Source organism: Pristis pectinata, chromosome 22 (genome assembly GCF_009764475.1).
Source record: "Pristis pectinata isolate sPriPec2 chromosome 22, sPriPec2.1.pri, whole genome shotgun sequence".
Classification (NCBI taxonomy): domain Eukaryota; kingdom Metazoa; phylum Chordata; class Chondrichthyes; order Rhinopristiformes; family Pristidae; genus Pristis; species Pristis pectinata.
In genome coordinates this window covers 33,283,520-33,311,196 of record NC_067426.1, presented here as the reverse complement: position 1 = coordinate 33,311,196, position 27,677 = coordinate 33,283,520, and the positions used below count along the sequence as shown (strand labels likewise).

Here is a 27,677-nt window from a genome sequence, read left to right as displayed (position 1 = left end):
GTCTTGAAGACATCCAGCGGGCTTGGCTCACTAGGGTACCGAGTGAGGGGAAGTGGGAGAGGGCCAAGGTGTGGGAGTCACTGCTTTGAATGTGGACGGTGAAGGTAGGGAAGGGGATGCAGAAGCTGGTGGAGATAAAGTTGTGGATTAGGTGTCACTACCTGACAGAAGGGAAATGGGATAAAGAGAGTTTCACACAAATGGTTCCCTTCATACCTCTTCCAGCACATTCCAGCTTGCTTCATTTACACGCACTACATTTAAGGGGCATTTAGACAGATACCTGAGTGGGCAAGGATACGGTCCTGATGGGATTTGTAACAAGGTGAGCAAGGATGTGGTGGGCAGAAGGGCCTGTGCTAGACCACTCTGTAACTCTTGCTTCACAACTTGACAAGTCCTGCTGGAGTATAGACACTGGCATAGGAAGTGTAGCAGACAATTCCCACACACGATAAACACCAAAGTGATTTCAAGCCTATAACTTGCTTTGGAAATGTTGATCAAGGGAAACAAGTAGCAGGACGTTGTGGGGAAGGTGGTGGGAACTCCCTTGTTCCTTGAAACAATACTAGACGGTACGGGAGGGGAGACTTTTACATCCACCGAGACAGTGGACAGGTTTAACACTTCATCAGACAGAAGCAGAGTATATTGCTCACGGAAGTAATGCGGAGCCTGGAGGGGGAAAGCATGCCAAAGTTCCATGCTTCCTGACTCCACTCAGGAAGTCAATGGAATCAAGGCCAAATGAGGAGAGACTAAGGGAGCTAGGGCTTTACTCTTTGGAGAGAAAGAGGATGAGAGGAGACATGATAGAGGTGTACAAAATATTAAGAGGAATAGATAGAGTGGACAGCCAGCACCTCTTTCCCAGGGCACCAATGCTCAATACTAGAGGGCATGGCTTTAAGGTAATGGGTGGGAAGTTCAAGGGAGATATCAGAGGGAGGTTTTTTACCCAGAGAGTGGTTGGTGCATGGAATGCGCTGCCTGGGGCGGTGGTGAAGGCAGGTACATTGGTCAAATTCAAGAGATTACTAGATAAGCATATGGAGGAATTTAAAATAGAGGGATATGTGGGAGGAAGGGGTTAGATAGTCTTAGGTGAGGTTTAAAGGTCGGCACAACATTGTGGGCCGAAGGGCCTGTGTTGTGTTGTACTGTTCTATGTTCTAAATAATTGGAGGAACTTATCGACACCAAATGATAGCCTCAAGTCTTGATAAACTACTGGGGGAACTCAGCAGGTCAGGCAGCATCTGTGGAGGGAAATGGACCATCGACGTTTTGGGTCCAGGCCCTTCATCTGGTATAAAGAGGTGAAAGGCAGGAGCGAGAGCTGGCAGGCAATAAGTGGATCCAGGGGACAAACTACCCACCGACAACCTCTGAAGGCAAACTATCCACCGGCACTCACCTGGGCCCTAGCTATGCTTACCTTTTCATTGGCTACATGGGGTAGTCTTTGCTCCAAACCTATTCTGGCACCCCTCCCCAATTTTTACTCTTCTACATCTACGACTGCATTGGTGTTGCCTCCCGTAGCCATGCGGAACTTGTCAATTTCATCAACTTTGCTACTAACCTCCGCCCTGCCCTCAAGTTCACTTGGACCATTTCCAACACCTCTCTCCCCTTTCTTGAACTCTCTGTCTCCATCTCAGAAGACAAGCTATCCGCCCATCCACTCAGACTTGCTAAAGTTCAGCCAGAGAAATCTGTAGCTTGAGAGACTATTAATGAACAAGGTATCTCTGAATGTGTTGCTATCTTTTAGTTATTGTTTATGGGATCTTGCTGTGGGAAGATTGGTTATTGTATTCCTACATTACAACAGTGACAACATTTCAAGCACACTTTGCTTCAGTAACATGTTTTGGTGGTGGCAGTTGTGATCAGCATCCATTTGCAAACCAGCCCAGTGCTTCTGAAGGGTATCATTAAGGGATGGTGTAACATTGACTGAAAAGGGTGGATCTTCAGGGTGCCAGAGTTGACTGTGCAGCCAGTGCAAGAGAAGGCTTCCAACTGCCGGCATTCAATCCAATGGGAATTCAGTGATGATCGATGGCTTGGGGAGACGAAGATCGTTGCATTCAGACACCGAAGCAACTCCGTCTCCAATCCTGTTCCTCTCCCAGTCACTGCCCAGGTCTGAAGCACTCTGCTTGCAACCTTGACACGGGTTCTGGTCCTCCAGCCACTCCAGGACCAAGCACTGGCCTAATCCATCTCCAAATCATACTCCTTCCCCTCTACCCTCTCTGCGTATCCTTGCTGCAACACTTCCTTTATTGGCTCCACACGTGAATATTTTACTGCTCCCTGGGCTGACCTCCCACCCCTTATACCTGAGCTCACCTCGGCCCTGACACCCACCAACTCCCTTCATTCCTGTGCTCACTGCCTGACTTTGGCCCCTGGTCGAGCAACCGACTGTCTCAAAAATCTCACCCTTGATTTCGAGTCCCTCCTTGGGCACATCCTTCCCTATCTGTGTGATCTCCCTCGACCCTCCAGCCCTCTGAGATCCTCCAGATGCTCCACGTCTGGCCTCTGCTGAGCATGGCTTCAGCTGACTGGGCCCTAAACTCTGGATCTCCCTCCCTAACTCTTGCCACCTCTCTCTGTATCACTTTCCTCCTCGAAAATCTCCTTAAACCCACCTCTTTTAGTCAAGCTTTTGACCTCAATATCTTAATTTCTGGATCAATTCAAACTTTGTTTGCTGATTGAGCCCATTGTGATGTTTTCCTGCAGCCTACTCCTGCTCCTGTTTCCGACACCTCCTATGTTCCTGTTTTTCTTGGTAGCAACAGTAGGAGACAGTGAGGTGGGCTGTAGAGAGGAGATTCCGCAGAATTCCAAGGATATTGAAGATGGCGCAAGGCAAAGTGGAAGAGAGGCAGGGAGCTGGATTGGAAAGCAATGCATGTCGAATAGTGAAAGCCAGTGGTTGTGGTGCCACATGGGAATAGACTTTATCTCAGGGGATCCGATAGAAACATATAAAATTATGAAGGGGATAGATAAGATAGAGGCAGGAAGGTTGTTTCCACTGGTGGGTGAGACTAGAACGAGGGGACATGGCCTTAAGATTCCAGGGAATAGATTTAGGACGGAGATAAGGAGAAACTGTTTTTCCCAGAGAGCAGTGAATCTGTAGAATTCTCTGCCCAGGGAAACAGAGGCGACCTCATTAAATATATTTAAGACACAGTTAGATAGATTTTTGTATAGTAGGGGAATTAACGGTTATGGGGAGGTAGATCTGAGTCCACAGCCAGATCAGCCGTGATCTTATTGAACGGCGGAGCAGGCTCAATGGGCCAGATGGCCTCCTCCTGCTCATGTTTCATATGTTCTTCTGTTCAATGCGGGAGCAAATTGTTGATGTGGTTCAGGGTAGGTTTCTTGGAGATGGAAGTGACAGTGGCAGTTCTCACAGAGGAGGTAGGTACTTAATGAGGGGAAAGTGCTGCCATTGGTAGGATGGTGGAGGGGAAATGGTAGATATTGTTGAAGCTGATGCTGAGCTTTGTGAATGAGTTGTGTTGAGCTGCAAGCGGTGACACATTAAATCCGACTCTCCCGGCAACACTACAGCCGAGGTGTGGCAAGGAGGGGATTCCATTTTGTGATCCCAAATAGCATTGAAAATTCAGCATTGAGTTCAGACATACTGACAGAGTACTGCATTGTTTCGTCCAACACTCCCAGAGCAGGGTAGATATGGAGTAAAGCAGCATTAGGTTCAGAGTTAACGGGCATTTACAGAGCAAAGCTCTCACTGCATTGTCCCATCAAACAAATCAAGGGAAAGACAGCACAGAATATATAGAAAACCACAAGTGTTCTAGCTTCAAAAAATCTGCTCATCCTTTCTCGTTCTGTGACTTTTGCATGTGATGGCCTTTTACAGATCTCTACATTGTGACTTAGCAACCTTTGGATATAAGATTGCTTCTGCTTCCAGGCACTTCAGGCATACCTCTTACAGCTAACAGTTGTTGCCCATCTGACTACTCGTAATAGACGGACTTGAACCCATAAATGAAACATCGTTGTTTCATTGCTGCAACCTCTATGTTGGGAAGACATGGATACCAATCCAGAGAACCAGCAGCATCTAACCTCAGCACCTACCCTGAGACTCACATAGACTAAAAATCAGTTAAATAGACCAGCAGGGCACTTCCCAGCAATTAAGCTGCAGGAACACCTAGCAAAATAAAGCCATTGTTTTGGGGGAAACTGAAGTATGTACTGTTAGCATATAGCTCTGGGCTCGGCTTCCAAGAGGAAAGCCTCGTTTGACGTCTTGTTTTGTGTACTTTGTTATTTTGGCCCCTGCTGTATATTTGCTTTTATCCCAAACATAGTTTCTCCTGGGAGGGTTCCAGATTGTTTAAAGAGGTAAACAAAAGTAGTTATAGTAACTTTGGTCAAATTTTCATTGAGAATTTAACTCCAAGCAAAAAATGTTAAGAAGTGCACTGAAAACTTTTACAGAACCCATCCAGAATATTTGCAACTCTAAGGCAAGCAAGGATTAACAAATGAACTAATTGAAATAAAACGTATTCTACTTAGATTCGTAGTGATGAGGTGTGGTCAGTGTCACTGAGGTAAAACTTTGAATCAAGTCCTGTTGAAGGTGAGATCCACACAAGAGTTTCCCTTTGAATTGTTGATCGGCTTGCTGTAGCTTTCAAGTTTTAACACTAGTTACTAGTTAACCCTGATAATCCAGAGTGCAGACGGAGCAATCCGGATGGTGCGGCTGAAGTTTTGGGGTTGGAGATGGGAATTCAGGGGTTCAGGAATGTGGAAAGGTCGTGGCTGGAGCTGGGGTCCAGAGTGCTTGTATATTTCCCATTCCCATGTTCACCGGAGCATTTCTTATACTGCTGTGTGTGATATGTAAAAAAAAGTGAAATAAAAGTGTGTTTGGTATTAATAGGCGTAACATCCAATAGAACATAGAACAGCACAGCATAAGAACAGGCCCTTCACCCCACAATGTTGTGCAGAACTAATTAAGCAAATGACACCAAATTAAAGTAATCCCTTCTGCCTACACGTGGTCCATTCTCTGCATGTTCACATGCCTATCTAAGACCCTCTTAAATGCGTCTATCATATCTACCTCCATCACCACCCCTGGCAGTGCATTTACACTTCCAATGATCAACCTGCTCAGTATCATTCAACATCAATAGTGGGCTTCGCCACTCTCTGTGTAAAAAACTTGCCCCGCACAGTTTAGAAAATCTTCTTGTCCAGCACTACCAGAGTCCCAAAGGTGCCGGGTTTTCGGGCGGTTGATCATTGGCAGTGTTAACCTATTCATGATGATTAGCTTCACATCTTCATTCAAGGTGAGATCTGAGGAGGATCATCCCCGATCATTAAGTAATATCCATTAAAATTGCTCCTGATTGTTTTCAGCACTTTTGGTCCAAACTGGTTCTGTTTTATTTGTGCTGAACATACAGGTCACACAGCGCAGTGCAGTCAGTAACCTGAGTGGAACGATGTATGTTTATAGACAGCCTGTTCCTGTCAGGGTGGAACTGTCTGTATGTAATGGGGACATTTCTGTAGATTTATGTATTTGTGCTAACAGGTTTAATGACCCATATCTCTGCAGTCTTTACTCCATTTCAAATGTTACAATATCCTTGTTCAAAATGAATCATCTACCGGAGCCACTGGCTCACAGCATCAGTTGCCCGGTCTCAATCCCAACCTCCAGCGCTGTCTGCGTGGAGTTTGCACGTTGTCCCTGTGACCGTGTGGGTTTCCTCTGGGTGCACCAGTTTCCCACCCACACCCTAAAGGCATGCGGGCTGGTGGGTTAATTGGCTGCTGTAAGTTGTCCCAAGTGTGTCGGTAAAGGGTAGAATCTGGGAGGAGTTGATGGGAATGTGGGGAGGATAAAAACTGGAATTAATGTAGGAGTTGGGTTGCAGAGACTCAGTGGGCAGGAGGGGACTGTTTCCGTGCTGTGTATGTAACCCTATGACAGTATGCCACATTTTCCACACGAAACTGCCTGCCATCTCTCTGTCCAACAACAGATCAGCAGCCTTAATAAAATCTAAATAGGGGAATGTTTTCAATGAAATGAAACCCAACCTGCCCCATTTCAGAATTGAGTGTTGGGACTGGTGTCTCACCCAGCCTACCTAGAAAACAGGAACAGGAGTCCCCTCAAGCCTTCTCCCCTATGTCCCCTACTTGTACACCAGGTAGGGTACCAAATTACTGCCAGATGAGCAGAGTCCTGAACAGGGACTTATAGTAAAAAGACCAGGATTCCTTATACTATTTTTTTATTCATTCAAGGGCTGTGGGCTTCGTAGGCTGAGCCAGCATTTAATTGCCCGTCCCTAGTTGCCCTTGAGAAGGTGGTGGTGAGCTACCTACTTGAACCGCTGCAGTTCTTGAGGTGTGGGTGTACCCACAATGCTGTTAGGGAAGGAGTTCCAGGACTTTGATCCAGTGACGGTGAAGGAACGGCGATATATTTCCAACTCAGGATGGTGTGTGGCTTGGAGGAGTGGTGGTCTCCAGGCTTTTGCTGCCCCTGTCCTTCTAGATGGTAGATGTTGTGGGTTTGGAAGGTGTTGTCTAAGGAGTCTTGGTGAGTTGCTGCAGTGCATCCTGTAGATGGTACAAACTGCCCCTACTGTACGTCAGTGGAGTGAGTGAGTGGTTATGGAAGGGGGGGACTATGGTACAATAGCTTCACTTGAGGATAAGTGATTACAGCAACTGAGATACCTCTCTCTTTCCCTCTACTCCTCTACACCACAAACTGAGTCCTGCACGTGCACACAACTGTCCCAAGGATCAATCTACCCATTACTTAGTAAGGCACGACTCTCAGAGAATGATCCGTTCATCCTTCCATGACTGCACCCCCTGTCTCAATGGTCCACTAACAACATTTCAGATGGCAGATCTTTCATCAGAATCAGAATCAGGTTTATTATCACTGACTTATATGTTGTGAAATTTGTTGTTTTGTGGCAGCAGTACAGTGCAAAGACATAAAAATTACTATAAATTGCAAAATAAATAAATAGTGCAAAAAAATGGAATAACGAGATAGTGTTCATGGGTTCATGGACCATTCAGAAACCTGATGGCGGAGGGGAAGAAACTGTTCCTGAAACATTGAGTGTGGATCTTCAGGCTCCGATACCTCCTCCCCGATGGTCATAACAAGAAGAGGGCATGTCCCGGATGGTGAGGGTCCTTAATGATGGATGACATCTTCTTGAGGCACTGTGTCTATCTAAGAGTCTCTTAGATGTCCCTAATGGATCTGCTCCCACAACCTCTGCAGGCAGTGCGTTCCATGCACCCACTACTCTCTGTGTAAAAAACTTAACCCTGACATCCCCTTATACCTTGCTCCAATCACCTTAAAATTACGTACCCTCGTGTTAACCATTGTCACCCTGGGAAAAAGTCTGCCTCGCCCTGTTCATGTACAACAGTTAGCCACCCCTCCTGCAAGTACTGCTGCAGTGTCAGACGAGGAGTTCTGAAACAGAAGCCCTCACTAGCACCAGGAGGCACTCTTACCATCAGAAAAATAACAGCCAATCACTAAGAAAATAAACCTTTTGTAAGACAGTGGACACTTGTCTGACGAAAACAGGTTTTGAAAAGTTGATTAGGAATCCTGCCCAGTTTTTATCCCTTTCTCAACAGGGTCAAAAGTCAACTTCTTTGATGATCACCACATAGTCAAAACTTCCTTTATGCACATTGGCTGTCTGCTTCCTGTATTGAAACAATGACAACAGTTAATAACACGTCTTTGTCTGTGTGCTTGGAGTGAATCAAAGGTGTGTAAATGAAGAGCAGCGTACAATTGCAAGCCCTTACTTTTTTTTTACTACTTCAGGTAGGAAGGGCAAAGACATGCTGGTGGTAGGTTAATTGGCCGCTGTAAGATCCCCTGGTGCAGATGGCTGACAGGAGAATCTGGGAGATGATATTGATGAGATTGCCAGCATTGACTCTATGGGCCAAGTGGCCTCCTTTGATGTCATAAACATACATATGATATGAGAGATGATGTTTTGATGGGGTCTCCTTCACCTAGGTTCCTCTCCAAGTTTCATGCAAGCTGTGGTCCTAACAGACTTGAACCTTACTGCGTGCTGGATCTAACTGCTCACCATGCTGTATGTCAGAATTCCAAAGGGAATAAAAGAGTGAATGGTGTTAGTGCTGATACTTCCATCAAGGTGCACAGATTTAAGGTCATTACAGTGAATTGTAATTTATACACAAAAGCAATTTACCCAGAGGATGGTTAGAACATGGCATGTTTTTAAAAGTGTCAAATCATGGTAAATAAATTCTTTTAACAGGGAACAGAGGGATCTTGGGGTCCACATCCATAGATCCCTCAAGGTTGCCACACATGTCAATAGGGTTGTTAGAAGGCATATGGTGTGTTGGCCTTCATTAGTCAGGGTATTGAGTTCAAGAGCCGCGAGGTGATGTTGCAGCTCTATAGAACTCTGGTCAGACCACACTTGGAGTATTGTGTTCAGTTCTGGTCGCCTCATTATAGGAAGGATGTGGAAGCTTTAGAGAGGGTGCAGAGGAGATTTACCAGGGCTGCCTGGATGGGAGAGCACGTCTTATGAGGATAGGTTGAGTGAGCTAGGGCTTTTCTCTTTGGAGAGGAGAAGGATGAGAGATGACTTGATAGAGGTGTACAAGATGATAAGAGGCATAGATCGAGTCAACAGTCAAAGACTTTTTCCCAGGGCGACAATGGCTAACACGAGGGGGCATAATTTTAAGGTGACTGGAGGAAGGTATAAGGGGGATGTCAGGGGCAAGTTTTTTACACAGAGAGTGGTGGGTGTGTGGAACGCACTGCCTGCAGAGGTTGTGGGCCAGATACATTATGACATTTAAGAGAATCTTAGATAGACACATGAATGATAGAAAAGTAGGGGGCTATGTGGGAGGGAAGGGTTAGCTAGATCTTAGAGCAGGTTAAAATGCCAGCACAACATTGTGGGCCAAAGGGCCTGTACTGTGCTGTAATGTTCTATTTTCTAAATAATTGCTTGGGAAAGACTTATTTTCATCAGAAGGAGCATCCACTGTCTTAACAGACATGGGGAGTGAGCAGGAGTGTGATGGATGTGATGTAATGAATCAACACAGAGTTCTGATCTGTGTGGCCTCTTTCTATGCATTCTATCTCTGGACTGAATCTCCACAATTCAACTGCATCGCATGTACTCTGGACAGCTTCTGTCCTCAACACAAGAACTGTCACAGAAAGTGGTCGAAGGGCTCCGCAGGTCAGGCAGCATGTGTGGAAAGAGAGACAGAGTTAACATTTCAGGTTGAAGAATTCTTATGAAACTTGGAACATTAACCCTGTTTCTCTTTCTACAGACGCTGCCTGACTTGCTGAGTGTTTCCAGCATTTTCTGTTTTTGTTTCAGGTTCCCAGCATCTGCAGTTATTTGATTTAGAAGAACTTTTCTGTCCTCTGACCTCTTAAGCACCAATGACAGCCCCACTAACTTCATCTTAGTGAATGACTAACCCCACCTTGATAAAATAAATGATTCCATATTGTGAATGTGCTTGTGGTTTGAAGTCTGTAGTTATAAAAAGTAATAAAAGCTGTTTCTCTTTCTTATTTCTGACATAATGTGAACCCATATTAATGGAATATATTCATTTGTGGTATTGCACACTAGCCCCTGATAATACTAAAGATATTTGTATTAAGTCACACATTATCACCGCTCCAGTCAAACATGCAAATCCTCCCATGAAGGCTAAATAATGGTGCAACAGTTTTGTTGAATGAGTTACTATCACCAACCCAATAACTGGGCAATGAAACAAAGACAGAAAACATATTGTCTCGAAATAAGTAGAAATAATTCTTCTCAGCTATGACCTTGGCCACAGTGGTCTGATTATACATTAACCCACAGCCACGTAACAAGCACTAATCCAACTGCTATTGAGTAGCCCTAATGCTTTTCCACACTTCTCCTCCAGGATTCTGAAATTTCTGGTAGCAAAGAGGAAATTTAAAGAGACCTTGCGACCGTATGATGTCAAAGATGTGATAGAGCAATACTCTGCAGGCCACCTGGACATGTTGGGCCGGATCAAGAGCCTCCAGTCCAGGTCAGTCTAACGCCGGCTCTGAGTCAGCCTCTCAGGGTCCATGGAACTGGTTGTCGTGTTTCTTCTTGCACAGACTAGCCCGGGGTTTGGAAGCAGTGGTTAGTATAAGTTTTCTCCATCCATTTCCTTTCTGCGCTACAGCGAGAGGTCCTCCAGAGAGATACCTGCCACAGCTCTGTGGGGTCTGGCTTCTGGAACAACTTGCATTTATATAGCACCTTTAATGTGAAAAAACTGGTCAAGAGCGGTTTAGGGAAATAAGGAGACTTGGTCATGAAGACATTTAAATGCAGACATAAGAATTTTCAATAAAATAGTCTGTTCTCTCATTGATTCCTCAATACATTGCTCTAGAAAACCACCTTGGGTACACTCTATGAATTGGCCCGTCACACTATTACTGCTGATGTGGTTTGCCCAGTCCATATGTAAAGTCCCCCATCGTTATTGTATTACCCTTGTTACATGCACCCCCGAGCTCCTGATTTATACCCTACCCTGCACTACTGCCACTAAGTGGAGGCCGCTGGTTGATGACCACCAATGTTTTCGGTCCCCTGGTGTCTCTTAACTTCACCCAGACTGATTTTAATTCTCGATTTCCTCAGAGAAGATCCTTCTGTTTTACTGCCTTCATCCACTCTTCATTATCAGGACAGCCCCAACTCCTTTTCCGCCATCCAAAGGTTCATCTACCTGGAATACTCCTTTCCCAGACTTGGCCAGGTTTCAACCATGTCTCTGTAATGGATATTAGATTGGATCCATTTATTTCCCGTCCTACTGATTAATTCACCTTGTTACAAATGCCTCATGCAATGATATGAAGAGCTTTCTACTATTTTCCCTTCTCTGACTATAATTGGAGAGATACTTTTATGTTTGCATGCTCAACCCCTTCCCGATAGACTCTGGTTATCATTACCCATTTCACTGTCATTTTTTCTATAATTTCCCCTCACCAGAACTGTCCATCCCCCACTTAGTTTAAAGCCTTATTGTGACCCTGTTTATTCAATTCACAAGCACACCGGTCCCAGACTGATTCAAGCCAAACATATCCCAGAAAAATTGTTCCCTCTTCCTATCGTTCCCAAGCCATTGGCCCATGAATTGAATCATAATTGGAGCAACATATTCCAAGTGCCCGGAAACTGAAACCAAACAGAGAATGCTGGAAGCTCCCGGCAGGCCAAGATCCACGGGGAGAGGAGCTGAGTCAGTGTTTGATGTCAATGATCCTTCATCAGAACTGGAAAGGTAAGAAGGCAACCGTGTTTTTAGTGGTGGAAGGAACAGACGACGTGTCTGTGATAGGTCCAGACTGAAGTCGTCAAGGTAACAATAACTTTAAAATGGGCAGAGACTAAAGAGAAAAAAAAGAAATTAAAACAGAAGATCTGTAGAGAGGGGAAAATAGAGGAGAGGTTACCTGAAATGGTTCAATTCAGTATTAAGCCCCGAGGGTCGCCACATCCCTAGATGGAAGATGAGATGATGTTCCTTGAGCTTATGTTGGGTATCACTGGAGCAGTGTAGGAGGCCAAAGGCAGAGAGGTCAGTGTGGGATGGAGAACTAGAGCAACAGGGACAACCTTGCCGACTGAATGGAGGTGTTTGCAAAGTGGTCACCCTATCTACAGGTTGAGGAGACTACACCCCTCCCACTCCCTTCAACTTCAAACACTTTTCCAACTCTGATGAAGCATCCTGAAATTTCAACTCGGTTTCTCTCCCCCTAGACACTGCTTGGCCTTTTTCTCTTGTTTCCCCTGAATTGACTCCCATTTCTCCCTACCATTCATTCTCTCTCTGACCTCACTGACTCTGTGCCTTCAGGAGTGTAATCAGGAGATCCTCTGATACCTCTGCGCTCCAAGCTTCTTGCATATTTGTGACTTTTATCAATCCACCTCAGCCATCTTGGCCCTAAGCATCCAAATTCATTTCCTAAACCACTCCACCTCCACATTGTTGTTGCCTGGATTGTCCTCACAGGACAAAGACATGGACGTGGTGGGTCAAAGGGTCCGTTTCTGTCCTGTACAACTCTGTGGCTCCAATGGACTTTTCCAAACCCTGTATCGTCACTGAAACAGCACACGGCAGACACCTCGCTATAACACTGCCTGCAATTTTCTGACCATTGGTGTCAATGGATGGAAAATAGTTTGCAAATTTCCAGTAGACTGCCAGCTCCTTGCATGCCCCTAACAGTGAGGAGGGGCACTGGTGTATTCAGCACCCTTTCTTCTCTCTGATTTTGTTTCCTTTTTAATTCCTTTGAAAGCTAAAGTCAGGAGCACTGGTTCCTGTCACAACACATGTCACAACACGACAGCTTCGGATCACAACAGCTTTTGTCTTTCGCTGGCTTTGATGTTTTGCTTCCACAGAGTCGACCAAATCATCGGGAAAGGTCAGGTGCCCACAGAAAAGAAGGTGCGTGAGAAAGGAGAGAAAGCGCCACCAGAGCTGGAGCCTTTCGATGAGCTGAGCATGATGGGCCGTGTAATAAAAGTGGAGAAGCAGGTAATTTATTGCGGGGAAGGAACATGAGTTTGGATCTCTTGCTTGTCTCCTTACTGCACCAGGATCTGTGGAGCACCTGCCTGGTACAGGGGTAAACGGCGCTTGTTCTGGGCAAGGACAACTCCGTTGCTAGGAGCTTACCTTGCCCCCACCCACCACACATGCACCCAATGTCTTAAATAAGGTTAATATATATAAAGTGATGTGTTTGAATGGAAAATTAATTCAGTTCTTATGTGCAATTATCAAGCCAGCATTGAGCAGGAGGGTGGGTTTGTAAAGGGAGGATCCAAAATTCAAAGCTTAAGGAAGTGCCAGTAATTTGTGTAAGTCATTCTTCATCAGACGTCTGCACTGAAGGATAGACTGCTCCTGAGATGTTCTTTGCATCAAGCAGCTAAATTCTGGACCTCCTTTTCCACTCAACTGATGATGCAGTTCTTCCATAATCTTTCTTCTTTGCCTTCTCTGACACTGTTCTTTGACAGAAACATACACACACTAACAAAAGTTTCTGTGTTCCCTCTGTGTTGCCCTACCTTGCTTCACAACATCCAGAAATTCAAACACTCTGCCTCACACATCATGTATTCCATCCAACTGGGCTCAGACACAATGGGGCTCAAATATCTCGGACTAAGAATATAACACGAGAAACAGGAGCAGGAGAGGACATTCTGCCCCTTGCACATGCTCCAGCATTCAATATGAGCACGGCTGATCTTTTACCTGATTGCCACTTTCCTACACTAAGGTTATATCTCTGGATTCTCTCAATAGAACATAGAACAGTACAGCACAGGAACAGGCCCTTCAGCCCACGATGTCTGTGCCGAGCAGGATGCCAAATTGAACTAATCCCTTCTGCCTGCACTTAATCCATATCCCTCCATTCTCTGCATATACATGTGTCTATCTAAAAGCCTCTTAAACACCACTGTCATATCAGCTTCCACCACCACACCTGGCAGCGTGTTCCAGGCACCTTCCACTCTCTGTAAAAAACTTGCCCGCACAATCCTCTTAAACTTTACCCCTCACCTTAAGACTATGACCTCTAAATTCAACATTTCTACCCTTGGAATAAGATTCTGGCTGTCTACCCTATGTATGCCTCTCAAAATGATACAGGTCTCCCCTCAGCCTCCGATGCTCCAGAGAAAACAATCCAAGTTTGGTCAACCTTTCCTTACAGTTAATACCCTCTAATCCAGGCATCATCCTGGTAAACTTCTTCTGAACCCTCTCCAAACCCTCCATGTCCTTCCTGTAATGGGGCAACCAGAACTGCACACAATATTCCAAGTGTGGCTGAACCAAAATTTTGTACAACTGCAACATTGCTTCCTGACTCGTATACCCTGTGCCCCTGGCTTTGAAGACAAGCACGCCACATGCCTTCTTTACCACTCTATCTATTTGCATTTCCACTTTCAGAGAGGTGTTGACTTGAACCCCAAGATCCATCTGTACATCATCTCCAAAAAGCTACCAATCTTTTGTTGAATATGCTCAATGACTGAACTTCCGCAGCCCTCTCGGGTTGAGAATTCCGAGGTGCCTGGGTGAAGAAGTTTCTTTTTATCTCTTTGCTGCACGGTCAGGTCCTTATTCTGAGACTGTGAGCCTTGGTTCCAGGCACCCTGTTCAGGAGAAACATCCTCCCCTCATCCCCTCAACCTTTATAAGCCCCAAAAGAATTTTGTATGCCTCAGATTAGATCAACTTTCATCCTCCTGAACAGTGGAAAGGCTGAATTGAAACTGAATTTGTTGCTAAGCGTGATTGAACTTTGAACCAAATGCAAAGGTGGCTAGAAATTCCGGTCCGCCACAAGGGTGCAGTAGAGCAACACAGTGGTGGGAAACCAACAGCTACCTTCAGTTGTTGGCACTCAGGGGCTGGGGAAGTGGTCACTGGAACTCAGCAGTTGGGTGGGGAGAGGGGGTAATCACTCCAGTGCAATATTTGGGTGTTAGAAGGTTCAGAATGGTGGTGGGATGAAGGGGTGTGGGAAAGAGAAGGCAGATCAGTGAATGGTGGAGTGGAGGGAGAGAGTGACTGACGCTACTTGGTGGTGGGATCTGGTTTGGGATTAATCTGTGGAACCTCAAACGATGCAGGGGTCGGGATGGAAATGACAGAGCCATGTCGGAATGGTGGGAAGGGTTTGGTTCAGTGCATGGGAATCAACAAAGGATGAAGGTAAATCATTTGTTTACTGTTCTGGGAAGACCAGGTTAGACCATAGCAAGACATAGGAGCAGAATTAGGCCATTCAGCTCCACCATTCAACCATGACTGATATATTTTTCCCTCGCAACCCCATTCTCCCGTCTTCTTCCCGTAACCTTGACACCCTTCCTACCCAAGAACCTATCAACCTCGGCTTTAGATATACCCAATGACTTGGCCTCCACAACCGTCTGTGGCAATGAATTCCAAAGATTCACCACCCTCTAAAGAAATTCCTCCTCATCTCTGTTCTAAAGGGACATTCCTCTATTCTGATGCTGTGCCCTCCGGTCCTAGACTCTCCCACTACTGGAAACATCCTCTCCACGTCCACTCTGTCCAGGCCTTTCAATATTCGATAAGTTTCATCCTTCTAAACTCCAGCGAGTACAGGCCCGGAGCCATCAAATGTTCCTCATACATTCACCCTTTTATCCTCGGGATCATTCTCGTAAACCTCCTATGGACCCTCTCCAATGCCAGCACATCTTTCCTTAGATATGGGGCTCAAAACTGCTCACAATACTCCAAATGTGGTCTGACCAATGCCTTATAAAGCCTTGCTTTTATATTCTAGTCCTTTTGAAATGAATGCTAACATTGCATTTGCCTTCCTTAATACCAGCTCAACCTGCAAGTTAACCTTTACGGAATCCTGCACTAGGACTCCCAGTCCCTTTGCAGCTCTGACTTTTGAATTCTGTCCCTGTTTAGAAAATAGTCTACGCCTTTATTCCTTCTACCAGAGTGCATGACCGCACACTTCCCTACGCTGTATTCCATCTGCCACTTCTTTGCCCATTCTCCCAACCTGTCCAAGTCCTTCTGCAGACTCCCCACTTCCTCAACACTACCTGACCCTCCACCTATTTTTGCATCATCCACAAACTTTGCCACAAAGCCATCAATTCCATCATCCAGGTCATTAACGTATAACGTGAAAGGTAGCGGACCCAACACCAACCCTTGCGGAACACCACTAGTCATCGGCAGCCAACCAGAAAAGGCCCCCTTTATTCCCACCCTTTGCCTTTTGCCAGTCAGCCAATCTTCTACCCATGCTAGTACCTTTCCTGTAAGACCATGGGCTCCTATCTTGTTTATCAGCCTCATGTGAGGCACCTTGTCAAAGGCCTTCTGAAAATCCAAGTTAACAACATCCATTGACTCTGTTTTGTCTATCCTGCCTGTTACTTCCTCAAAGAATTCCACAGATTTGTCAGACAAGATCTCCCCTTAAGGAAACCATGCTGACTTCAGCCTATTTTATCATGAGCTTCCAAGTACCCCAAAACCTCATCCTTAATAATGGGCTCTAAAGTCTTACCAACCACTGAAGTCAGGTTAACTGGCCTATAATTTCCTATCCTTTGCCTCCCTCCCTTCTTAAAGAGTGGAGTGACATTTGCAATTTTCCAGTCCTCCAGAATCATTCCTGACTCCAGTGATTCTTGAAAGATCACTACTAATGCCTGCACAATCTCTTCAGCTACCTCTTTCAGAACCTTGGGTTGTAGCCCATCCAGTCCAGGTGATTTATCTACCTTTAGGCCTTTCAGCTCCCCGAGCACCTTCTCCTTAGTAATAGCGCCTACATTCACTTCTGCCCCTGACTCTCTCAAATTTCTGGCATGTTGCTGGTGTCTTCCACAGTGAAGACTGATACAAAATATTTATTCAGTTTATCTACCATTTCTTTGTTCCCCATTGCTACTTCTCCAGAGTCATTTTCCAGCTCCCTAATCAAATGTGGTTCATCGCCTTTTCCCTAGTAGGCTCAACCACAAGCTGCTCTAAAAAGCCATCTCACAGGCATTCTACAAATTCCTTGTCTTGGGATCCAGTGCCAACCTGATTTTTCCAGTCTACCTGCATATTGAAGTTGCCCATGACCACAGTAACATTGCCTCTCTTACATACCTTTTCTATCTCTTGTTGTAATTTGTACCCCACATCCTGGCTACTATTTGGAGGCCTGTATATAACTCCCAACAGGGTCATTTTACCCTTGCAGTTTCTTAACTCTACCCACAAGGATTCTACGTCTTCTGATCCTATGTCACTCCTCGCTAAGGATTTGATTTGATTTTTTTACCAACATAGCTACTCCACCCCCTTGCCCACCTGCCTGTCTTTTCGAAGGATGTGTATCCTTTGATGTTTAGCTCCCAGATGTGATGTTCTTTCAGCCAAGACTCTGTGTTGCCCACAATATCATACCTGCCAATTTCTAACTGCGCTACAAGCTCATCTACCTTATTTCGTGTACTGCGTGCATTCAAATATAACACTTTCAGTGCTGTATTCACCAAACTCTTCTCAAATTTGTCTCCATGTTGCCTGAAGTTAAATTCTTATCCCTTTCTAAGTTTTATGTCTTATTTTTTATTCTCTGGACTTCAGTAACCTCTCCTGCACTCACCTTCCCTTTTACTTTATCCATACTTTTCCAGTCTGTTGAACCCACTCCCCTGCTATTTAGTTTAAAGCCCTATCCACAGCCCTAGTTATGCAATTCACCAGGACCCTGGTCCCATTGTTACAGCTCCCTCCTGACCCAATACAGGTCCCAATGTCCCACAAATTCAAACCCACTTCTCCCACACCAATCTTAGAGCCACACATTTAACTCACTGATCTTATTGACCCTGTGCCAATTTGCATGTAGCTCAGGTACCAATCCAGAGATTATTACATTTTTGGTTCTGCTTTTTAAATTAGTCCCTAGATGCTCAAATTCCCTCAGCAGAACCTCCCTCCTTGTTCTATCTACATCGTTGGTACCCACATGGACCACGACAACTGGATCTTTCCCAGGTTCTCCCAGGAGTGCCTAACAACAGGAAACCCCTGGGCAAGGTGGTCCACAGTACTCCAGAAACCATGGTATGGGGAATGACATCATCTCAGACAGACCAAAGACAGGTGACAAGGCCAAATTTTCAGAGTGAGGTGAAGCAACCTGGAAATAATCATTAACTTGTTTTGCTTCCATTTTCGTTTGCATTAAGTTGAAAATCAGCATTGTGCAATTGAATTTCTAGACTTCAGAATCAGAATCAAGTTTATTATCACTGACATACATTGTGAAATTTGTTGTTTTGCAGCAGCAGTACAGAGCAAGACATAAAAATTATTATAGGATACAAAAATAAATAAATAGTGCAAAAGAGGAATAACGAGGTAGTGTTCATGGGTTCATGGACCGTTCAGAAATCTGATGGCGGAGGGGAAGAAGCTGTTCCTGAATCATTGACTGTGGGTCTTCAGGCTCCTGTACCTCCTCCCCGATGGCAGTAACGTGAAGAGAGTATGTCCCGGATGGTGAGGGGTCCTTAGCGATAGATGCTGCCTTCTTGAGGCACCGCCTCTTGAAGATGTCCTCGATGGCGGAGAGGGTTGTGCCCATGGTGGAGCCAGCTGAGTCTACAACCCTCTGCAGCCTCTTGCGATCCTGCGCATTGGAGCCTCCATACCAGGCTGTGATGCAACCAGTCAGGGTGCTCTCCACTGTACATCTTTGGAAATTTGCAAGATTCTTTGGTGATATACCGAATCTCCTCAAATTCCTAATGAAGTAAGAGCCACTGGCATGCCTTCTTCATGATTGTATCAATGCGTTGGGCCCAAGATAGATCCTCTGAGATGTTGACGCCCAGGAACTTGAAGCTGCTCACCCTTTCCACCGCTAACCCCTCAATGAGGACTTGTGTGTGTTCTCCCGACTTCCCCTTCCTGAAGTCCACAATCAATTGCGTGGTCTTGCTGACGTTGAGTGCAAGGTTGTTGTTGTGACACCACTCAACCAGCTGATCTATCTCACTCCTGTACGCCTCCTCATCATCATTTGAGATTCTGCCAACAACAGTGCTGGCATCAGCAAATTTATAGATGGAATTTCATCCGTGCCTAGCAACACAGTCATGAGTGTAGAGAGAGTAGAGCAGTGGGCTAAGCACGCATCCTTCAGGTGCACCTGTGTTGATTGTCAGCGAGGTGGAGATGTTATGACTGATCCACTGACTGTGGTCTCCCGATAAATCGATGATCCCGTTGCAGAGGGAGGTACAGAGGCCCAGGTTTTGAAGTTATTTCATTAGTACTGAGGGGATGATGGTGTTGAAAGCCAAGCCGTAATTGATAAACAGCAGCTTGACATATGTTTTGCTGTTGTCTAGGTGCTCCAAAGCCGAGTGGAGAGCCAGTGAGATTACGTCCACCATAGACCTGTTGTGGCTGTAGGCAAATTGCAGCAGGTCCAGGTCATTGCTCAGGCAGGAGTTAATTCTAGCTATGACTAACCTCTCAAAGCACTTCATCACAGTAAATGTGAGTGCTACCAGGTGATGGTCATTGAGGCAGCTCACCCTGCTCTTCTAGGGCACCGGTATGATTGATGCTTTTTTGAAGCAGGTGGGAACCTCTGACTGCAGCAGTGAGAGGTTGAAGATGTCCTTGAAAACTCTAGCCAGTTGGTTGGCACAAATTTTCAGTACCCGGTCAGATTCACTGTTGGGGCCTGACGCCTTGAGAGGGTTCACCCTTCTGAGGTCGGCCTCCGAGTCAATGATCACAGAATCGCCAGACGCTGTGGGGATTCGCACAGGTGTAGTGTTATTCTCCCCTTCAAAGCGTGCATAAAAGGCGTTGAGCTCGTCAGCGGGAGTGAAGCATCACTGACAGTTATGGTGTTAAGTTTCACCTTATGGCATGCAAACCCTGCCACAGCTGTCGTGCGTCCGACTTGGCCAACTTGGCATGTTACCTGGAGCTGACAACATTGCATTTGGAGCAGTCTGGCTGCTGGGATAAGTTCATGTGACAGCTCACTGAAAACCCCTCCCTTACACTGAAGACCTTGTTGGTTTGCCAGAAGAAGATAAAGGTAATTAGTGGACCTTTGATCACTGAGAGACCTTTCCCAAGCTGGAAAACCAGGGCATTTCCAAAGCAGAGTTGCTGAATGCCACTGAACCATGGTGAGCAATAAGGTGCCAGATTCCATCTCCTATCTGCACAGCCGTTCATGCAGGGCCAATTGATTATTTTAAATCAGAGCTTGATAATTTTTCATTAACCAATGAAGGAAAGGAAGCATTATAGAGTTACACCATAGATCATCATCATGTTTCACTGAGTGACAGAACAGGCCCAGTGTTGGTTTGTTCCTTCTCAAGAAAGGGCAGGAAACATGATTACAATCTCCAAGTACACCAAGCACACAAAATACAATTTTTACAGATGCACCATAGAAAGCATCCCATCTAGATGCATCACGGTTTGGTATGGCAACTGCTCTGCCCAAGACCACAGGAAGCTGCAGAGAGTTGTGGACACAGCTCAGCACATCACAGAACTCAGCCTCCTCTCCATGGACTACACTTCTCACTGCCTTGGTAAAGCAGCCAACATAATCAAAGACCCCACCCACCCTGGACATTCTCTCTTCTCCCCCTCCCATCGGGCAGAAGATACAAAAGCCTGAAAGCACGTACCACTAGGCTCAGGGACAGCTTCTATCCTGCTGTTATATGACTATTGAACAGTCCCCTAGTACAATAAGATAAGACAAGATATCTTTATTAGTCACACGTACATCAAAACACACAATGAAATGCGTCTTTTGTGTAGAGTATTCTGGGGGCAGCCCACAAGTGTCGCCACGCTTCCGGTGCCAACATAGCATGTTCACAACTTCCTAACCCATACGTCTTTGGAATGTGGGAGGAAACCGGAGCACCCAGAGGATACCCACCCAGACACGGGGAGAACGTACAAACCCCTTACAGACAGCGGCCAGAATTGAACCCAGGTCACTACTGTGCCGCCTCTTGACTTCACAATCTACCTCGTTACAGCCTTGTACCTTATTGTCTGCCTGCACTACACTTTCTCTGTAACTGTTAACACTATATTCTGCAATCTGTTATTGTTTTCCCTTGTAGTACCTCAATGTACTGATGTGATGAAATGGTCTGTATGGATGGCATGCAAAACAAAGATTTGCATGTGACAATAATAAACCAATTTACCAATTTACCAGTTTACCACACCACTGACCAGATCGTCATTTGCCATTTGACCACAGTTTCATGGACCTTAAGCACGATGGACATTTAGAATTTTAGAACTATATTCTTGCTTCGTCCTTGGATACATGCTCTGTCTTTTCTCTTCACATTCCAGGTACAGTCCATAGAACAGAAGCTGGACATGTTGTTGATGATCTACAGCCAAAGTTTAAGCAAAGGTTCAACCACAGCATTGACTCTGGCTGCGATGAACATTCCTCTAATTGACCAGGACCTGACCTCTGACTACCATAGCCCAGTGGACACTACAGATATCTCCATGTCTACCCAGACATTGAACATATCTACCAATACAAATCTTGAAGAAAGTCACTAGAAGGTCCAGGTGACCCACACTCATCTATACCCTGCTGACATTAATTACATGGACTCACACCAAAAAATCTTAGGAAGACACTTCCAAATGATTATTATTATTTTTTATTTTAATTTAATATCTTTTCTGCATCGATCATCAACTGTTGAAGAAAATCCTAGCACTTCCAGGAACGCCTAACCTTCAAGGAATACTTTCTGTGCCCTTGAGGACCATCGCTAATCCAAACTTGAAAATGAACTAGGATGCAGGAGGCAAGAGCATTCATCAGCGTAGCCCATGAACATCCATAAACAAGGCATGTGGAAGAGACCCAACTGCAATAGTGCAACTGCACAGGGCACTCAGTGGTGAAAGAGAATACTCTGGCAGAAATAATGGATAGGATTTCCAGAGAAGGGGGAATTTCCTATTGACTACTCTGAACATTCCAATGAAACTGTTTCTTATGTTCCTTGTCTGTCTGAGATCCCTGGTTATGGTTGACTTTCTGCGCCAAAGCAATTATGTGAAAAGTCAGGTGCACACAACATACCGCAAGGTCAATAGACGCAGGATTGCAGAGGATTGTGACTGTAGGAACTGGCCAAGGTCAATACTCTGTTGGAAATCGACTGCCTATCAGTGGTCAGAAACTTGACATTAACTCACTAGCCCAGCATTCGAGGGAATACATATTTAATCAAGATGGGATGTTGAAGAAAGGGCTAAGAAAATTCTTTTTTATCAAAGAACCTTCAGGGACAATTCGATCCAATCCTGCGTGAGGGAGACCTTATTTGGACTTTGAGGCTATAAGGCTGAGAATTGCTTTATTTATAATGGCTGGGATTTTCTAATGCTGTTTGTGTTCACCTGTCCTTGTTGTCCTACTAAAGATGAAAGGCCATTCCAGGAGCACTGGCAAATGCAGAAGCACAAAATCCCTCTCAGTCTTCCCATGAAACCTCACCACAGTTCTGCATTTCTCAGTCCCAGGAATCCTCAGACAGTAACCAAAGGTGCATCAAATGCAGCATATGTCTAAATGAGTCCGATGCTTGACTCAGCTTAAGGGAAAAAAGGTGAATTCTAATCGGGATCCCAGTTATGTTTAGAAATACAGTGTTTGTGAGCCAATATTGCCAGCGCTGTCACTCTCTCAACCTGTTTATGGTTCAGTTAACAGCTATAATATTACCCAAGGCTGAAGTGCTAGCTAATTAGAAGTCCAAGTTTAAATATTTTAGCTGTGATTTGATGGAAGTCTATCAACATGTAGTCTCATGGGCGGTGCCAACCTTTGTACTTCAGATACATATGAGGTGTTGTCCCACATGAGACTAACACTCGCAATCTGTTAATAATTTATTGTACTTGAGAAGAGAGAATAGAAGCAACAGAGCAAAGACTAACCTTTCTTTCTATCCTTCTATCCTTCAAGTTGCAAATGCATTTAGTGCTGCCATGACAAAGTTGTTAACCTATCACCACAAAGACCTCCCTGCTTTGTGTAGCCAGCCACCAGATTAGATGAGTTCAGATTCCACCTGGGACTATCAATTCAATAATCCTAGAATAAAAAGCCAGTCTCAGGCCATTAAATCACCAGCTTGTGAGAAACCATCAGATCCACCAACAGCAATGAGGGGGAACTGCCCTTGCCTGGCCTGAAGCCTCACTTAGTGCCACGTCCTTGACTCTTAACCGTTCAACAGTGGTGAGTGAGCTGCATGGTTCAAGGGGCAGTTATACACGGGGCAATAAATGTTGCCCTTGCCAGCCACGAGCATAACACTGAACAAATGAAAAATAAATCTTATTTAGGAATTCATAAGAGCTTAAAGGAAAGTGTATTCTACTGAAACGTAACATTTAAATAATGCAATGATGAGTGAAAGCAGTATGACAACATCTGTGCCTTGAGTTATGGCTTGTAACTGTGTTTTATGCATTTGAACTGCTGGTTGGAAGGTTCCAAAGGACTTTGCCGCATCTCTCAGAGACATCTCAGGTTGCTCCACACTTGCTTTCAGGTACACTGACTGTCATGTGGACAAGTATGACAGCCATTTTGAACACAGCAAAAAACTTCACACAGCAATAAGGTGTCGATCAGTTTTGTAGTGTGGTTGGCTGCAGTCCAGACACTAGGAGAACCTACTGCCCTTCAGATTGTGCCTTGGGACATGTAATGTCCACCTAATCCACTGAGAAGGGCAAACGTCTCCCTCTGTATTGCACTACACCAGTGGGCTATATCAGCTGGTAGGAGGCATAAACCTGCTGACCGAGAGGACAGAGTGCTGTCAAAGGAGGTACGTTGTGCTGAATTTGCCATTCCAAAAATCCATCACAGAGACAGCAGAGAAGGCAACAGGACTGTGCTGCTCCCTCTTAAGGTCGATGGACCAAACCTCCAGATAGAAAATGAAGGGAAATTATAAACGAGTGCCTGCTCACAGTCAGCTTCAGACCAGCAGTGGTCAGTTGCATGAAACCCAACACGAGAAGTGATTAAGCAAGTGGCAAGAGTACAGGTGGTTGCAGGATCCCATTACCATTATCCCAGCAGTTCAGTGAGGTGCGTAGACTAGAGCAGCTCCAAGCATACCTGTGAATGCTGTGCCAATCTGGTGAGGACAGGACACAAAACAAGATGCAACTAACAAGTGGAAGCGACATCCATAGATAAAGCTGAGTGATCCCACAGCCAGTGGAGCAGTTCAAAGCTCCACCAACCTGCTTTATCCAGTTGTGAATGGTTGTGGACAATTAAATGATGATTGACAGGAGGACCCTCCATACAAATCACTACATTGGATGACAGTGAATACCCAACCTGTGATTCCAAAGGCAAGGGGGAAGCATGGACTATTAACTTCAGCCACAAGGCCTGAATCCCTCGTTCTCCATCTGGACATCCTCCTGAACTCTCCACCATTGCCTGAAGACAGTCTTTAAATTACTTGATTCACTTATAACAACAATGAGAGACAGTTGAGTGTACAGGATAAGAAAATGTCCACGGGCACCGCCAATATTTCAGACCAGATCCCACCTAGGTGTTCAACACAGTTGCAGTACCTCAAAGCTGAGAGTACCCAGGAGAGTCCTGCCACAGTAACGCCCAACCTATCCCATTACTGGCCCAGGAACTATCATAGAATAGTTATTACAGAGAAGGACACCATTGGTTCATTGTGTCTGTGTCAGCTTCCAATCTGATCAGTCCCATTCTCTACCCGTCTACTCTCAATCATCACCGACGTGCTGGGAGGTTTCAATGACCCTGCTATCAAGGAAAACTTACTCACCAATAAGCCATCTCTCAATGGTTGCTTTGGTTTCTGGCAGGGAGAGTCAGCTCTGGATCTCAGCAGAAGACGGACGAAAGATCTAATACCAGAGGTGAGGAAAGGGTGACTGCCATGGACACCAAGACAGCATATAACCGAGTGTGGCATCAAGGAGCCCTAGTGAATAAGAAGTCAACGGGATCTGGGTGAAACGGTTGGACTCAGAACAAACTCAAAGGAGGATTGTTGTGCTTGTTGGAAGACAATTATCCCATCCTCAGGACAGCACAGCAGGAGCTCCTCAGGGAAGTGTCCCAGACCCAAACTGCTGCTTCATCACTGACCTTCATAAGGTCAAAGGTGGGGATGTCTGCTGCTGATGCACCGTGTTCAATTTTCACCACTTCAGATAACGAAGCCACTCATCCCCGTGTGTAATGACACTCTCCCGATGTTCCAGCTGGGGCAGTTAAGTGTGAGTTAACATTTCCAGCACAAGTACCAAACAAGATCATCTCCAACAACTAGAAGTCTAACCACCCGTTGTGATGTTACTATCAGCTCACTTGGAGCCACCATTCCCCAGAAGCTTAACTGGTGCAGTCACATAAAAACTGAGGCTACAGAGAGAGCTGGAGGGCTTAGTATTCTGTTGACTTTTCCCTGTCTCCAAGACACAAGCCAAGAGCGCAATGGAATTATCGCCACTTGCCTGAATGAATGTAGCTCCAGCATGGACCTGGACAGCCTTCAGGATAAAATAGCTCAGCTGATTGGCTCCCTTTGGTACATGGTAGCTCCAGTCACACCATCTGTAAGGTACACTACAACAATTCATCTAGGTTTCTTCAGCAGTAACTTCTAACACTGTGCCTTGTAGCACCAAGAAGGACAAATAAAGTATTTGCATGGGAACACCATCACATCCAACTTCTCCTCCAAGTCACTACCTTTCACTGGATTTAATTATCACCATTCCTTCATTGTAACTGGAGTTTAAATCCTGGAGCTCACGAGCTGATAGCAGCATGGGAGTACCTGTATCAAAAGCAATTCAAGAAGGCCGCCCATTCCCTTCAGAAGGACAACTAAAAATGGCCAACAGATACTGGGCCCACCAGCGATGCCCCCCTCCCAGAGATGACCAACAGGAGATGGGTAGGCTTCCCCCGTTGAGTGAATGGAAGTCATGCCTTCAGCCAGCAAGGTCCTGAACTTTGAAATTTCCTCAAATCCCCACGGCTTCCTTTACTCTTTTTCTTCCTTTCAGAAGCTTCTTTATCCCGATTTTTATTCCTCATTGCTTCTGATGTGACCTAGTTTTAATTCTTTTCATCTGGTGACACTCCAGTGGGGCACCATCTTTGCATGGAGACACAAGAGACTGGCGATGCTGGAACCCGGAGCAACATCACAATCTGCTGGAGGAACTCAGCGGGTCAGGCAGCGTCTGTGGGAGGAAAGGAATTGTTGACGTTTCAGGTCCTGATGCAGGGTTTCAACCCGAAATGTCGACAGCTCCTCTCCCGCCACAGATGCTGCTCGACCTGCTGGGTTCCTCCAGCAGATTGTTTGTTGCACCATCCTCGAATGTTAAAGTCACTCTGATAATCTGCCTGGTGGCTGTAAGGCGCAGAGTCCCAGAATTATGATGCAGTGACGATGAAGGAATAGTGACTGGGAAACAAAAAATCGACAGAACGTGGTAACAATACGGTATGGCCAGGATCTCCTGAGAAATATCTGAACTGCCAGCATTTCCTTCTGTTGGGCAGCTCAAGGAACCTGCAGGTGCTGGTGGGGAAGCCCCAATCTTCCTGAGAAGTGCTTGCCAGGTTCTTCCCACTCCAACATTGGCCGAGCATCAGCTTCCCGCAGTTCCCCAGCAGTCTGGCTGGGGACTCAGCCCACGGACACAAGCTTCGACAACTCAGTGAAACAGCGAGAAGCAGAGAGCTCGGCTTCAGGTCCTGAATTAATTAACTTAAATGTATTTAATTGTTTCAAGGTATTTTGTAATGCTTTAATTAATTTTATTATTTATTTTTAAATTCTTGAGATGTTTCAATGTTTTTTTTACTGTTTTGGAATACCAGAGTTTTTGAGTTTTCTGACAGCTGGTTAATCCTGGGGGTACGGCTTAAAGTCCTTTCGAGGTATCCAAGTGGGAGACCCCTGCCACATGATGCTGTTTACAGCCGGAAGGCCCTGTTGTCGTGCAGGGCCCAACCACCCGCATTGGAACAGGCCAGATTCAGGAGTTGCCGTGAGGAGCTGTTCAGTAGGGAGAACGGCAAGCACAGGCAGCTCACAGCTAACACGATACTCCAGGCCTCTCTGAGTCAGAACATGCAGAAGGACAGTGTTCCGTTGGTACAGTTTATATTTGGGTGCCAGTGGCTTGACACCTCTTCCCAGATTGACCGAGAATGCAAACCAAGATCATCCACTTCAGGTTCGTGGTGCTTGGCTACACTCACACCTGAATCAGGTCCCATAGACTTTCTCCTTCATTTGCCATCCGACGTGAAGGGATCCCAGACAAAGGGGGTGTGCTCACAGCCACAATCAGACATCACCAATCGCATGACAGGTTCAATCATGGGGAACGTTCAGGACTATATCACCACTCATGATGCAGCCGCACTGGCACAGTGACACGACCACCATCATCAGTTGGGCCCCAGATGGGGATACCATCACCGTGCTTCTTTATTTCAGATCTCCTGCATCTGTAGTATTTTGCTTTGGGCCAGAACCCAATTTCTGGATGGTACCAAACCATAGATTGATGTGATCAATGTGTTCTCCTCAACAGAGTTACGTCTACTGGATGGACGTAACTCAGTGAACGAGTGAAGCCCTTCTGTCATCCCCTCCTGGCCCTCCCATCGTCCCTGTAGTGAGTAAGGTGTCCAAAGTGGGACGTGAAAGGTGGTTCCTTTTCAAACAGGCCAGTGTACGCTGCCTGTGTAAGGGCCAGGCTCATGAATGCACTGTGCTTGCAAGAGCGGAGTGGAC

At 45.6% G+C, this 27,677-nt stretch overlaps 1 protein-coding gene across 1 annotated transcript in view; it reads left to right on the top strand.

The window, feature by feature from the left end:
* Positions 1-21,378, top strand: part of LOC127581570 (potassium voltage-gated channel subfamily KQT member 4-like) — a 370,353-nt gene extending 348,975 nt beyond the window's left edge. The window contains exons 13-15 of the mRNA XM_052036036.1: positions 10,072-10,203; positions 12,600-12,735; positions 21,157-21,378. Of these exons, the coding sequence (XP_051891996.1) occupies positions 10,072-10,203; positions 12,600-12,735; positions 21,157-21,378 (490 nt within the window). The remainder of the gene's footprint in view (positions 1-10,071; positions 10,204-12,599; positions 12,736-21,156) is intronic.
* The last annotated feature ends 6,299 nt before the right edge of the window (positions 21,379-27,677 follow it).